This window comes from Strigops habroptila, chromosome 13 (genome assembly GCF_004027225.2).
Source record: "Strigops habroptila isolate Jane chromosome 13, bStrHab1.2.pri, whole genome shotgun sequence".
NCBI classification, from domain to species: domain Eukaryota; kingdom Metazoa; phylum Chordata; class Aves; order Psittaciformes; family Psittacidae; genus Strigops; species Strigops habroptila.
This window is the reverse complement of record NC_044289.2, coordinates 14,270,443-14,285,475: the sequence shown is the minus strand read 5'-3', so window position 1 is coordinate 14,285,475 and position 15,033 is coordinate 14,270,443. Positions and strand designations below refer to the sequence as shown.

Sequence of the window (15,033 nt, the reverse complement as noted above, 5' to 3'; positions counted from 1 at the left end):
CTATTTAGGTAGATAAAATGCTGGAGCCTGCTTTTAGGGGAATAGGATGCTGGAACCTGCTTTTAGGGGAGGGATGCCGGAACCCGCTTTGCGGGTATGATGCCAGATCCTGACTTTTGGTGGGCGAGGCCAGATCCCGCTGTCTATCTGTTGGCTGGGGGGTGTCAACCCGCGTTTTCCGGGGCGGGGGGACGCCAAGGGTTAACGGGGCGGGCTGCGGGCGGGGCGGGCCGGGCTGCAGCCGCCTCCTGCGGCTTCGCCTGCGCCGGGCGCGGAGCAGCGGCGGGGAGCGCGGGCGGAGCCCCCCCCGCAGCCCCCCGCCGCCCCCCGGCCGCCACCATGGTGCAGAAATCCCGCAACGGAGGCGTTTACCCGGGGCCCGCCGCTGAGAAGAAGCTCAAGGTGGGCTTCGTGGGGCTGGACCCCGGCGCTCCGGACTCCAGCCGGGACGGAGCGCTGCTCATCGCCGGTTCCGAGAGCAGCAAGCGGGGCAGCATCCTCAGCAAGCCCCGCTCCGGGGTGTCGGGCAGCGGGAAGCCCCCGAAAAGGAATGCTTTTTACCGCAAGCTGCAAAATTTCCTCTACAATGTGCTGGAGAGACCGCGGGGCTGGGCATTCATTTACCACGCATACGTGTGAGTAAAAGGGTGGGGGGTGTAAAGCCGGCGGGGCAGGGAGACCCCCGATCCGCTTCGCATCTGCCTCCCCATCTCCTTTCCTAAATGAATGCTGAAGAGGAGGGATGCTGCGGGTGCAGGGAGGGGGTGCCGGAGCTTGATGGGTATGCTGACCGCCCCCCCCGCCCCGGCAGCAGCCCATCCCCTGCATCCCTGGTCCAGGTCCGGTCGGTGCCAGGGATGCACCGGGGTGTGGAGGCAATCCGGGGAGGGGGGTGGGATAAGGGAGGTGGATCTTCCGGAGGGATGCAATGCACCGGTCCCCTGCTCCCCAACCCCCCCCTCCATGCCCGCTCCTGCTTGCGGGGGAAGGGGCTGCTCATGCGGTCGGTGCAGCGGGAGCGATGGGTAGGGACTGTTCCTCCGTCTCGCTTGAAATCACCATAGCAATGCTGTGAGCAGAGGAACAAAAAGCTCTGCTCAGGCACTGTCTCTCCTTCCCTTCCCCCCTTTCCCAGCGCTTCTTCTCCCCTTTCTCTCCCCCCGCCCCCCCAAGCCCCATTGTGGCTGCTGTGGGGCTGGCGGAGGAGCCGGTGCTGTGTCTCTGCACCGGGGTCTGGAGGATTCCTTATATCCCCCCGTGGAAAGCGGCTGAATTGGAGATGTGTCTAGAAAGAAATGCTAATCAGCGTCTGGGGCTTCCTGGCCGCACAGCGATGGAGCGGTAAACAAAGGAGCATCCCGGGGTGCACATTTCCCTTCCACCACCCCGGGTTTTGAAGGCAGAAATGGCCACATCTCACCCGCCGTTTGGCACCAGGATGCTCACCTCTGAAGGCATTGCTGCAGAGGGAGAGCAGATGACTTCCCGTTGTTCAGAGGATTGCAAAGGGAGGGTCAGGATAAATTGCTGTGTTACTGCAACTCCCTTCCCTCTGGGACTTTCCACAGTCCCACCAGGCTCCTCTGCAGGGCTGGGCTCAGGCTGGGGTGCTCCTTCCTTTGGTGCTGATGGGTTTGTTTTGTTTGTGTGCTTTTCATTATGGCTAAGGCCTGTGTCAGCCCCAGCAAGAGGATTTTTGGGGCCTTTTGTGGGTTTTTCCTCCCCCCATCCTTTTGCTGTTATGCTATTCTCAGATAAGGTGCTGGGATGTGCTTTCTGGTCCTCAGCCATTTTATACATTGAGGTCTTCCAGGGAGGTGTTGGAGAGGTGGAATGCTGGCTGGGTGGAAGGGGGAGATTTGCCGTGCTCTGCAGTGAGTTGGGGTCCTTGTGGGCAGCTCATCCCCAACGGAATCGTATCATCATAGAATCCCAGACTGGTTTGGGTTGGAAGGGACCTTAAAGCTCATCCAGTTCCATCCCCCTGCCACAGGCAGGGACACCTTCCACTAGAGGAGGTTGCTCCAAGCCCCTGTGTCCAACCTGGCCTTGAACACTGCCAGGGATGGGGCAGCCGCAGCTTCTCTGGGCACCCTGTGCCAGCGCCTCAGCACCCTCACAGGGAAGAGCTTCTGCCTCAGAGCTCATCTCAATCTCCCCTCTGGCAGGTTAAAGCCATTCCCCCTTGTCCTGTCCCTACAGGCCCTTGTCCAAAGCCCCTCTCCAGGTTTCTTGTTGGCCCCTTTGGGTACTGAAGGCTGCTATAAGTAGATATAATACAAGGAAATGGGAGAGGACAGGAGGGAGCATCTATGGAGCTCAGTTGCAGCTACAAAGAGGAGCGTGAAGTCCAGCGCTTGTAGGTGGCTTGTGTCACAAAATCCTCCAGACTCATGTGGAGGGGCCGAGTGCTCACATCATGAGCCGCGTGCTTGCCTGTGTGTGTGCTGAGGATGGGGACGTTGTGTGCCACGTGCACTGTATGCTGTTAAATACAGGTGGGACCTCAGCTTGCGGACCTTGGGGTGGCAAAGACAGTGATGGAAGGTGCTGAAAGGCAAGTAGCAGGGGTAACCCTGACTGTGAGGGCTTTGTAAGCATCTTTGACTTCTTCAGCTATGTCTGAAGACCCTTAGATCACCTTAGGGCGTATGCTTGAGCAGCTGGGACATGTAAGTGCTGCAAAACCATCCTCTTGACCCCCCCACCCATGCACCCATCGGGGAATGGAGGCTGAATTCAGGCCTGAGGTGGTAATTGCATTGATGTCTATGATGCACCAGTGATATAACTAATTTCTTACACTGTATCAGGAAGTTATATGGACTCCAGTATTCTGAACTATACGTATCATAGGTTTAGCCTTGGCAGTTTGCTAATCCATTATTTAAAGAGCTGAAGGATATGGTAAACATCACAGAGAATCACCAGATAAACCCATGCACCAGTTACTGCCCTGTGCCTGGGTGAGCCTGGCATGACCCTGCCACATCTGTGTGTGTCTGAATGGGGCAGGGAGGGGACTGGAAGTCTGTAATCCAATCAGATAGGACTCATTAAAAGCTTGGTGGCCACTCATTCAAAGATGAGGGTGGAGAGACTGGCTTAAGGTTATAAAGTTTGTATGGAAGAGCTGGAGCTGCCTTTGATGTCCTGATGGCCGGAGCAATGTCCTATCTGTGCTATTGGGTTCATGCTGTATCCTTCTGCCCCAAACCCCATTTTGTGCCAAAGCCTTGAGCACAAAATCTCCTTTAGCCTTCATACTGCAGGAGTGGGAGTCTTGAGGAAGACCGAGGAAGGCTTGAGGGAGCCCTGTCCTGCTGCTGTTTCAGCCCCCCCTCATTGACCTCCATCTACCAGCACCCCATTTCTCTGCTCCTTTGATTCTCAGGGGCTTCCTTGCAGGAAGATTTAGGACCTATTTCCAACATGAATGAGTCTGTGAGCCTGCAAGGTTAGGTTTTACCTTGTAGAGATGCTCGTAAGCTGCATTTCTAGGTGTGGAGCTGCTGTGCTGCTCAAGCAGCCTCCCTGCACCTGAATTCCAAGACACAAACCATGGAGACCCTTCCAGCATGGAGATGTTATAATAAATGAGAGGTGCCTCTGCATCGATACCTCTGACAAATGCCTGTCTGCAGAGGCCCATCTCCAGGCTGGTTCTGTGCTGGGTGATTGATGCGCTGCCTCGAGATGCCTGTGCAAGTTGCATTTATTTCCAGTGCTGCATCCTAGATCCAATCCATCTGATTTCCATCCCCACCTCTTCCTGCTGTTGTCATTCGTTCCCCTTTGCACCATTTCATGCATAAAGCGGTGAAATTCAGAGCAACTCCCACCCCTCCAACCCCAAACCCATCACTGTGGTCTCATCTCAGATGTTGCTGCTGTAAAAGCTCCGTGAGCAGCAGCACTGTTTTCTATCACTGTGTTGTGATTCATTTTCATACTGAATAGCTCTTCCTACACTGACACAACTGGATGACCTGCTCATGGGAGCTCTGGGTGTATGTAGGTATATATTATATGTATTTTGCACAGCTGCATGGGCAGCTGAACCTGGTGAGTCCCATGTTTGAGTCTGGCTCCCAGAGGTCTGAGCCTTCCCTCTCTCTCATTCTTGCCCAATATGTCTCTCTGCACCTTTCTTCTCTCTTTTTCCTACCTTTTGTTTGACAGAGCCTGGGCAATGCAGCACATGGCCTCATGGTGCTCAAGGTTGAGCTGAAACTTGAAAAGTTGAGCCCTGTCTAAATAGCAGGCCAGGCTTTTCTGAGGGATGCAGCAGCACTTAGATCTCAAGGTAGTTCTCTGCCCAGGGAGGCCTTTTGCTTCCAAAATGCTTCCATTTGCTTTCTTTGAATCATTTAAGTTATCTCTTTTCCTTCTAGTCCTTTTACCTTGGTTATTGTAACCTGTGCTGTGTGCAGTGATGCTGAGTTTGAAGTGCTGTGATACTGGAAAGTGATTTTTGTCTCTACTACCATCGTATTTCAGGAGATGAAGATGGCACACTGTGTTCTGTGCCAGCCCAAGATACTTGCACTGGGCACCCCCATAGCCCAATGCATCTGGAGACACATTTGCTTATCCCCTGAGTGAGCTGCTCAGGTTTGGTCCCTGAGCTGAAACTGGGGGTGATGGATTTGGAGTGGAAAATAGCCCGTATTGAGGCACTTCTAAAGCTGCGTGCTCAGGACCAGCGCAATTCCTGCATTTCCTACTTGGAATTTACAACCCTAATGCGTCTTTTTAACTGCATCAAAAATAGTTTGGGTGCATTTTTTATCTGCATTCTGTGCACCATACATCCAGTTAATTAAGCAAGTGCACGGAATTAAATTATAATAAGGAAGAACATTTCCTCTGTGTCTAATTCTATTAAAATTTTCGTTGTGCCATCCCCATCCCATTTGTTTTTCCCTTTTAACCCAGCCAGAAGCCACTTCTCTCTCCAGAACATCTCTTCTCTGCACTGCCTGCATCCTGGCATGGCCATGGCGGGAGGAGGATGGAGAGTTGATGCATCTCCACCAAGTTGTTTCCTTGAAGGTCCAGGGTTTCTCAGTGCCTCTCTTGTGTGTCCTTCCACTTGTCAGGGACTGATAAAAACACTATTATTATCTCATATAGATCCATTCCTGGATAATCCTTTGCATCAGATTGAGCGACTCTGGGAACCTCCAGCCTTTTTTGTGCTGCTTTGGTGGGGTTTTTAGGCAGCTCTTGTGTTTTCTTTTGTTTTCCACTTGAATTTTTATACTTGTTTGCTCATTAAGGGTAGATTTAGTTTGTCAGTCACACTTACCCATCCCCAAGCACTGAGGGGTGGTGGTTCATGGCAAGCCCTCACTCACAGGCAGTGATATTACTGGCACGAATGATGCCACCCAATTCAGCATCATGCAGCGGTGACATGCAGGGATCTTCTGGTTGAGAGTATAGGATGAAGAGGCTGATACAGATCTCCCACGTTGGGCCTGCTGGGCTTTAACCTGGTGGCTGTGTCTGCCCTGGGGACCAGGGACACCTTCACAGTGGGATGCCTCATGAGCTCCTCTCCAGCTGCTTAGTCAGAGCTTGGTGGGAACAACCTCATTTCAATCGCTTTAATGTGTCACGTTCCGGTCGCCACATTCACCCCACACTGACATTACGGAAATGAAAAACAAGTCGACCTCCTTTTTGTGCTGCAACACACCTCGACCGTATGAGTCTTGCTATGGCTCTGTTTATTGTAAGAGGAAATAACTCAAAAAGCAAGCCCCAAATCCTGTACTAAAGGGAAGACTGCATCTTTTTAACCAATGCCTGTTAGCAAAAATCAGATTTCTTGATGTTTTTTCATTGCAGCAGAGGGAAGGGATATTAGCAGGGTGAAATGCTGTTGGCTTCGTTTGGTGGGGCATGGTGAGAAGGGCAAAGGGTTTGCCTGTCAATTGGGCATCACTGGGGCTTACCAGGTTACAGAGCACCTAAGTTTGGTATTCGGCTTCTGGGATTTAAGCAGTAAACACTTAGCTTTACGTAATCCTTTTAAGGTAGCCCAAATGCTAAGCTGTTTTCTTAGTTCTTGAGGGACAGATTCCTGTTTAAATTGTGGTGGGGGGAGATGTGCTGGTCCCTTTTTCTGCTATGTAGAGACCTGAGAAAGATGGAGAGTGGTTCCTACAAACCAGTAGTAACTGGGACTGCCGGGTGCAGCAGCAGCCTCGGCTCTGTGAGCCCTGTGACTGAGCAGTCACAAGGCTTGTTTCAGGATGTACAATGTCCAGATGCTGCAGGTGGAGCAGGCTTCCAGTTTGAATGTGGCGATGCTGAGATACCTGCTGGGTTCCTCACACAAGTCCCACAGGAGCTTCAGTGCAGGTTGGCCTTCTGGAGATGCCCATTTCTGTTGGTGACCAAGGGAGCCAAAGTGAAAGCTGGGTGGGATGAATCCAGACAATTAGAACTCAGAGCCTGGCAGAATTTCTAATGGAAAACTGGAGTGAGTTGAGGCATCTCCTGCCACAGCCTGTAGGAGCTGGGATGTTCAGAGCCAGAATTACACTGTGGACACCCTGCCAGGTCAGGTCAAGGGGAGAGATGGGGCTGATCCATAGTGGAACGGGGTGGCCAGGATCTGAGATCCACATTTACTCAGCCATGTTTGAGAAAACCTGTACAGCAAACCCTAATCAACTCTTGCAGACCTGCAGCCCAAGACCCAGGGGAAATCAGAAGGTAATCAAGCCTCATTAATACTGATTATAGCTCCTAAGCAGCAACAGTGGTGTTTAGGCTCTCAGAGGGGAGTTCCTGTGGTCAATCTTCATTCAGAGATACTTCTTTTTCTAATGCCTCCCCTGGGAGGGTGGAACTGGGCAAAGAAACAAGAGGACAAGCAAGGTCACAGGGACCGACTGCCCCTGCTTGGATTAGGAGGTGGCCGCTCTACATCTGAGCATCCTGGCAGCCCATTGTGGCTGGCACTTGGTCTCTTCAGGACACGATTGAAAGAGGCAGAGATTTTGCCTTCAAGAGGGTCTTTCCCAGGGATTCACAAATTCCTCATTTGGAAACAAAGCCTGATGTGCCTGGAAGTCCTGCTTTCTGGTTTAGAGCTCTGCCAGCCCGAGGAGGTGACAGTGTCAAAGCAAAATACATCTGAGCGCAGCGGGGCAGGCAGTCCCGATGCAGCTTCCACACGTGTATCGTCATTCTCTATAAAGTTATGATGCCAGGAACAAAAAACCCCAGCAGAAATCCTGACTCAAAGGTGTGATTCATGTACTCCTCCATCTCGTGTGTGAATGCCATCTCTTGTGTGAGTGCCATACCAAACACACAGGGTACCGGCTGTGTGTGCTTGTTGCGACTTCGGTTTGATGCAGTGGGAAAAACTAATGTGGGGTACAAAAGAAACAGGAAAAACTTCAGTCGGATAACAGTTAAAATGAATACCAAAGGGAAGGCAATTCTCTGTTAATATTACAGCAGTGTGCAAGCACCTCTAATAGAAGCAGAAGTTACAAGCTTCTGTTCTGTACATCAAGCCAAAAAGAGCCAAGTCTTGCTGTAAGGACTTATTGTATTGAACAGAGGAGACAGATGAAAGGCATAAAGTAGTTGTCAGGGGACTGCTGGTAGATGTTATCTTTGCTCCACTTTTCTTCTTAACAATATTTTCCCAGCTTTTTCTTTGCCTTTGAATTGGTGGGTTGGTTTCTTTTTGTGTTCCTTGGGTCTGCCAAAGAAAATGGGGTTGGCTTTGGCTGGAGCAGACTGTCAGACATGGGCCCAGCCTATCTTATTCTGGGGACTTCAGCATTGTGAACATTGGGCTAGGAGGATGAAGGCACATCTTCCCAGGGATGTGGAGCACCCGTCCTGGGGCAGTTTGCTGGGATCTTGCTGTTCATTACAAATGCAGCATGTCGAGGGCTGTGAATTGGTCTTAGCAGCTTTCTTGTTGTGTGTTACATGTGGCAGTGAAATGACAGCACTGGGAGTCTGCAAGTACATCTCAAAGTGGCCATTAATTGACTTTATGCTCGCTTGGGGGTTTGTTACCTGCTCTGAAGAGCATAGTAAGTTCTCCACCTTTCACTCAAGAGGAGAGCAAAGGAGTTAAATAAATATCTGAATATTATAGCTGGACAAACAGGGAGTGAGGCTGCGTTGCCTCCTGCTGCTTCAAGCCATATGGTGGTTAAGCCTGAGTGCTTCCAGGAGGAGCAGTGAAAACCAAAACCTCTCTCCAATAACAAGGAGTACTCATTGCTCTTGAAGCAGGTAGGCTGCACCAAGGGCTTAGGCTGGTGTAGCCATTGCTTCATTGTTGGACACTGGTTTAATTCTATGGTTATTCATCCTTCCTCTATGCCTGGCAAGGCTGAGAATGCCATGTCTTGTCCAGTTAACCTCTCCTTGGGCTGTCTTCCAAGTTTCCTGGGGTTTATTAGCAGTGATTCGTGCTTTAAGGACTAGTGAATTTCCTGAGTCATCTCCTGAGGCAGGGAGCTATTTATTTCAGTGTGTGTGTGTTACACTCCCTGGGAGTGGGTGTCTCTTCCGCTTTTGGATCCTGCCCTGACTCTATATAAAGGCTCTAGGCTTGAATGAGCAGCAAAACCAACCCTCAAACTGGTTCCATCGTTTGGAAGATCTATGCTGCTGATCCCATCCCTCTGGCTGAAGGACCATGGCGGTTTGGAGTGTGGGTAGGAGCTTGCATGGGGTGTTTGTCCGTCTTGGGCTTGCATTGCTGCTAGAACAGGTCGTAGGGACACAGTGTACTGCATGTCCATGTCCAGGAGCAGTTCTTGCTCTACAGAGGCTCATGACTAAGGGGAAAGCATGATTTGTTCCTCCTTTTCTCCCCTGAGGTTGATCAGTTGATGATGTTGGGTGTTTGGTCAGTGGGATATTTCTTATTTAGGAGAGATGAGATAGTTCTCAGAGGTTGTAATTCTCTGTTGGTATCAGATAGGGTCTTGAGGTCTCATGAACAAATGAGACAGGCTCCTCTGAGACATTGCCAGTGCAGGAGCTGCCAGGTTTGGAGTAATTTCAATGTCATTTCTCCTGGGATAGCCCTTTTCAGAGCTATCCCCTTCTTGCTTGGTGGCCTTGCAGGAAGCTGCCTCACTGCATGTGAGTCTAGGGGTGCAAGGAGAGCCCCTCACATAACAGCTCTTGGGGAAGCTGCAGAGAAGCCAGCATGCTCATGGCAATGTTGATTCAAAAGCTGACTTCACACCCAATTAAGCATCATCCTGAGCCAGAGGGACAAGTCCTCATGTCATTATGTCTTGAACTAAATTGCTGGCACTTCATGAAGGCTCTGTCTCCATCGCCTGAGGGACCGATGCATTTAATCCGTATCAGCACTAAAGAAACTTTGTTAGCGTGACCTCGTGGCTCGGTCCTTGTGGCTCCTGGATGCACATCACTGTGGTTGTCCTTTTCTTAGTTATGGCTATTCCTATAGGGAAGGAAAAAGACCTGGAGGAAGGAGAAATTCCTGAGCTCTTTGTCATTTGTCAGGCATGACATGAGTCATGGAATTTTGCACTCCATGTTTCTTCTTTTTCCATGTTTTCCCCTTTATCATCTGATGTTTTTAATGCTGTTTTTAATTAGCAGCTTCTCTCTTTGCCGTGCCAGCTAATGAGGGGTAGGAAGAATTCTGCGTTGACCTTTTGTTGCTGCTGATGTTTTCCTTTTCTGCAATAGAAATCAGATATAATGTGAAACCTTCTCTGAGCTGCCTCTCTAAGCCTTGAGCCCGCGCTCCCCTGGATGCTTGTTTGTGGGTGGTGTGATTATCTTGTGTCATGTTAAATGGCAGAGAGTGAGCTGCTGAGGCTCAGTCTGTGAGTGGATGGGTCTCCCGTCTAAGCCCAGGATAAAAAACCCCATGTATGCCTGAAACTTGGGTTTAAGTTGGTGATGGATTAACCTGACTTAGTATGGGGGAATGATTTGAGGGTGTGAGCATAGAAGAAGGTAATGGAAGTGCCTGAATAAGACAAGTGAATGGGACTCTAGAGATGTGTCTGTCCCATTGTTTCTGCTGGGAGTTGGGGATGAAAAAAGCAGCTGTGGCTGCCCCATCCCTGGCAGTGTTCAAGGCCAGGTTGGACACAGGGGCTTGGAGCAACCTGCTCTAGTGGAAGGTGTCCCTGCCCGTGGCAGGGAGTTGGAACTGGATGATCTGTAAGGTCCCTTCCAACCCAGACCAGCCTGGGATTCTTTGTAGACATCTACAAGTAAGGGAGACATCCCGGCATTGCGTCTCTACCCTGTGCTTTGGAATAGCCAAATCTGGGAGACCTGCTAGTAGGACAAGACACGCTGCCGGGGGTTGACTTATCCATATGCAAGAACTTGGGCACATGGGGAGCAAGTCCATTGAACTCCATAAGCCTGCCATAGGTGCGTGTGTGGCATGGAGCCCAAACCTCAGCTCCCTGCAGAGAAAGGGGCTGCGAACCTCCAAGACGAGTCTCAGTCCTACCTAACCTTGCTCTCTTGGCCCTTCTCCACATGAGAACAGATGGCTGTTAAAAACCCCAGAGAAATTCATTAAGCTAATGGATTGCCAGCCCCCATCTGTGGCCGGGGAGGCCCATCTACCCTGCAGCCACATCCCCATGGGATGTGAGTCAGGAAGAGTGGCTGGAGCCAAGCCTGACCCTGCAGAAGCATTCCCTGCCAGCTGCAGAGGGCCGGTGGGATGAGCATCCATGTGTGAAACAGGCTGGTAGAGCAGCCTAGGGAGGTAGCACAGACCTGATGGGCTGCATTGCTTATTTTAGATTTGCTTACAGAGCAGCAGAAATTAAATGAAGATTAATTAAACCTTTTTTCTCCTCTGCCTCCTGCTTCCTCTTTGCTGTTTCTAGGGAAGACTGCAAAAATGCGCTAAAGAGAGGAAGCTAGGCTCTGAGCATCCTTTCTTGAATGCAGTGTATTGGTCCCATGGGACTGCAGGGAAAGGCCCCGTAATTACGAGGAATGTCCTGTGAGGCTGGGTTACACAACCAGGATGGAGCCGCTTTTGGTTTAGCGGCAGGCTGATGATGCTGTAACTCAAAATACTACCTGGCTATTATCCATTCATTGCTTTTTATCACTGCCGGTGTCCTCCACACACAGCGCGGACCACTCGCGAGGCTCCGAGCCAAGAGGGAGGGAGGAAGGAGAGCGCGGATCATAAAAGGACCATTTGATATTCACAGTGCCTGCTGACATAATTCCCAGACAGCCCGAGCACATCTCAGAGCAGGCTGACGAGTCACTAGGGAGATCTTGCTACGGTGCCACCAAGTGAAGGTGACTTCTTCCCAGCGCTGGCAGGAGCAGGATGCCCTGATGGAGAATTCGTGCTGCGGCGTCTGCTCCGCACCGGCTGCTCCTGCCTGGGTTAGGAGCCAAGTTAGCAGCCAGGAAAGGGGTTTAGGACTGTTGCGTCTGCCTTGAGATGTCCTTTAGGGGAGGATTAACGTGTTGGCTGTGGTGTTGGGCATGTCCTGGTGTCATGCTGGACGACATCGCTCCTGCATGGCTCTGTGCTGTCATGTAGGATGCTGATGTTGGCTCTGGTCCATGGTGTGCTTTGTGGTGTTTGTGCTGGGATTCATTGTACTCTAGATGGGTTTATTGGTGGCTGAGGGCCATGGCATGTCTTGAGCTGTGTGTGGGCTTAACCTCAGCTGTGCCCCTGTGTGCTGGGGGAATCATTACCCCCATTTTCCCCTCTGGGAGCTGAAGTATGAGGAATTCGGTGACATATGATGCCCGTGGCATAATCCAGCATCCCTGCTCCCTGTGCTGTAACCCTGGCCTCTCCCTCCAGGAGTAATCATTTCCCATACAGAGGTGACTTCAGCATGTATCCTTGTTCCGTCAGGCCTTCCTAGGCTTTGAATTATTAAATATTGTCTCTGATGTCCATTATAAGGTAGCACAGTACTTATCAGAAGAGAAAATACTCTGTTTCCGTACTTTAACAATAGGCTTCGTTGGCTTGTGGGATTTGCAATAAATGAGAAGAGTTAAAAAGGGGCAAAATAAACCTCATGAGAGTCTGAGGTTGGAATTAAACACAGAGCAGTAACGTCTTTGTAAGAGGATGCCCAGTTTTCTGTCCCAGTATCTACGTAGTCGCTGGTCTGTATCTTCTGTCTACAGCAAAATCACATGCAGATCCATTAGCATTAATAGGCTGGAGAGTGTCTGCTGCCGAGACATCCACAGTGCTGGATTAGGGATTGTGCTCTGGGGGTGCCCCTTCTCACCCCCCATCGCCTTCTCCATCAGCTGATAGAGACCCCACAAAGCAGCCGGGCCATGTTTGAGCGATGATGGTACATTCAGCTTTGAGAGAGCAGCAAGAAGGTGCAGATGCAGAGGAGGAGACCCGTGGCCAGCTGCTGAGCTCAGCAATGGGCTCATTAGTTCTGCGAGCCTGGAGCCCTGCCTGCAGCTTCTCTCATTTCCAAGGTCAGAGTTTTGCTCCCTACTTGTAAGCAATCGGGTGGTACCTGCTGCTTTGCAAGTGACTGGATTTGAGCAGTAACCCAGACCATGGTCCTGCCATTAGTCCCTTGCTGTAGAAGTGCCTTGCCCCACAGCTGGGCACATCTGTGCCTGCCCAGGCACTGTCTGTACTATGCAGCTGCAGCATCCCTGAGCAGAGCTGCTTGATGTGACCTACGCAGGTGATCCCTTGGTTTTCCCGTGGAATAAACCATGGAAACTGGCTTGAGAAGGAGCTGGAAGTGAGAAGCAGGGTCTTGCTGCTGTCAGGCTGGGTCTGATTCCCTCTGAACCCCACGGGAGAGGCACCATCCCCTTCTCCCGCTCCCGAGTTAAGCTGTGACAGCTCTCCCAGCCAGCAGTATGGCACGATGCTGAGGGAGCTGCTGCGGGACTTGGATCGTGCCTGAGAAAAGGGAGTTAAAAGCATGTTTTTTTTGCAAGCTTTTGCCTGCCATTTTAAATGGGAAGGATGTTTCCCTGGCAACGAGATGGATGCTTCCCAGCAGAGCATATGGCTTCCATCGACTTTGATTTACCGGCGTGTTGAAATGGCAGCTAGATAATCTCTCTTCAGCTTTTGTGTGCCCATAGCCTGTGTCCCTGTTACTTAGGAACTTTAAAAGACCATGCTTAGGAACTTTAAAAGCCCCTGCAGCATTGGCCTTGCTCCTGTCCCATCCTGGGGCTAGAGCTGGTGGGGTCCCATATCAAGGCTGGGTCTGGGGACCTTTGCAAAGAGGGATCCAAGCATCTCCTTGAGCACGGAGCTGCAGAGTGGGCAGGAAAACCTTCCCTGCCTCTGCTGCCTTCCACCAGCCAAACAGCTCCTCCTCCTCCTCAGCAATACAATCCACAGCCCTCTCTTCCTATTCTCCTGCCTGCTTTAAATCATTTTTAGATGTTTTGCACCTTTCACCACACAATCATCTGCCTTCTGCAGCTTTCTATTTATTGTTGTGTTTACTGGCACAGGGAAACCAGGAGAGGGAACAAACCTGTCACTTGCTGAGCGGGGGAACTTGGGGGAGATGGTTTCTGTGGCTCTCCCAGGCTCCCTGCTGTGTGCTGACCCACCAAGCTCACACAGCAGCCTCCTTCAAGGGGCAAAACCGGGGTGTGCTTCTCCTCCTTGCAGCCCGTCACTGGGCATCTCAGTTCTGGGGCAAAGTTGATGAAAATGGCAAATTTGGTTAAAGTTCTTCCCTGTGAGGGTGCTGAGGCGCTGGCACAGGGTGCCCAGAGAAGCTGTGGCTGCCCCATCCCTGGCAGTGTTCAAGGCCAGGTTGGACACAGGGGCTTGGAGCAACCTGCTCTAGTGGAAGGTGTCCCTGCCCGAGGCAGAGGGTTGGAACTGGATGAGCTTTAAGGTCTCTTCCAAACCAAACCAGTCTATGATGAGATGCTTGCAGGAGAATGTCCCCATTGCTCATGGGGAGCAGTGCAGCTGGGACAAACCTCTGGCTACAGCTCAGGGAAACTTTACTTCTGTAGAGAGGAGATTGGTGGAGAAGGACTTTGAATTCAGGGCGGCAGCTCCTGGAGGAACCCAAATAGTTCTATTAGTGGCAGAGTTAACCGGAGCTTGACTGGCAGCAGTTGTGATGCTCTCCCCTCCCTGTGGCACCACTGGCTGTTTCAGCAGTTCTTTAGGGCTAAAGAGCACTGCCTTTTGCAGCTCTCTGGAGAGCCGGGTTTGTTTTGCATCCCTTTGCCCTGAGCAGCTCCTCCGGGCCAGCTTGTCTGCACATCAAGGCGCCACTCCCAGCACAATGGGTCCTGTACCAACAGGAGCAGCTTCATGGATGTGAAAAACATCAGGGCTGTATTCTGCTGTGGAGGAGCATGCTGGCTGATTGGTGTGGGGAGGGGATGCAGAGCTCCCAAACTGGCCACTGGTCTTTTATTTCTTGCTGTTGGACCTAATCCTGTGTTTTTCCTGCATCTCAAACTTGGGTGTCCCTCAGGCATCACAGGGTTCAGACCTGGATGAGCTGGACACCCCTTCCACGACAGCGCAGCCCCTTGGCTTTACCAGGCTGTGAACCAGCTCTCTTGTATCTTGGCTCCAAGCTCCTTCCTAATCACAAGCTGGGACAAGAGAGGTGAAATTAAACAGATGGTGAAATTACCAACTCTAAGACACATTATACGGGCAGTTTGCAAATACTTCTTTCTTCTCCCCAAGACTCAGTCAATTAAACTGATGAGCAAATGAAATCAGCAGTGCTTCGGGAGTGCTGTGGTTTCCATTTCCGTGTTAGCCCTTAGCCTCTGGCTCTGAGAAGCCACATTCTTGTCCTCTAATTACCAAGGCATGAAGCTGGAGATAGATCCTGATATGTGGCCGGGGCATCCGTGTGCCTTTGGCGTTTGCTGGTATCTTGGTTGTCCTTTGCTGTTGGCTGAGAGGAAGTGGGAGAGCAAAGCTCTGGGGTTCTGCCTTTACAGGAGCATAAACCATGGGCTGAGGCATGGGGGAAAGTGAGGGTTTTAAACTCA

The 15,033-nt window shown here is 51.2% G+C and overlaps 1 protein-coding gene across 16 annotated transcripts in view; it reads left to right on the top strand.

The window, feature by feature from the left end:
• The first annotated feature begins 249 nt into the window (after positions 1–249).
• Positions 250–15,033, top strand: part of KCNQ2 (potassium voltage-gated channel subfamily Q member 2) — a 73,178-nt gene continuing 58,394 nt past the window's right edge. For all 16 annotated transcript variants that reach the window (XR_003994009.1, XR_003994011.1, XM_030503237.1 and 13 more), the window contains exon 1: positions 250–635. Coding sequence is in view for 14 of the 16 variants with exons in the window: in XM_030503237.1 (XP_030359097.1) it covers positions 340–635 (296 nt within the window). In the remaining 2 variants the exon portion in view is untranslated. The remainder of the gene's footprint in view (positions 636–15,033) is intronic.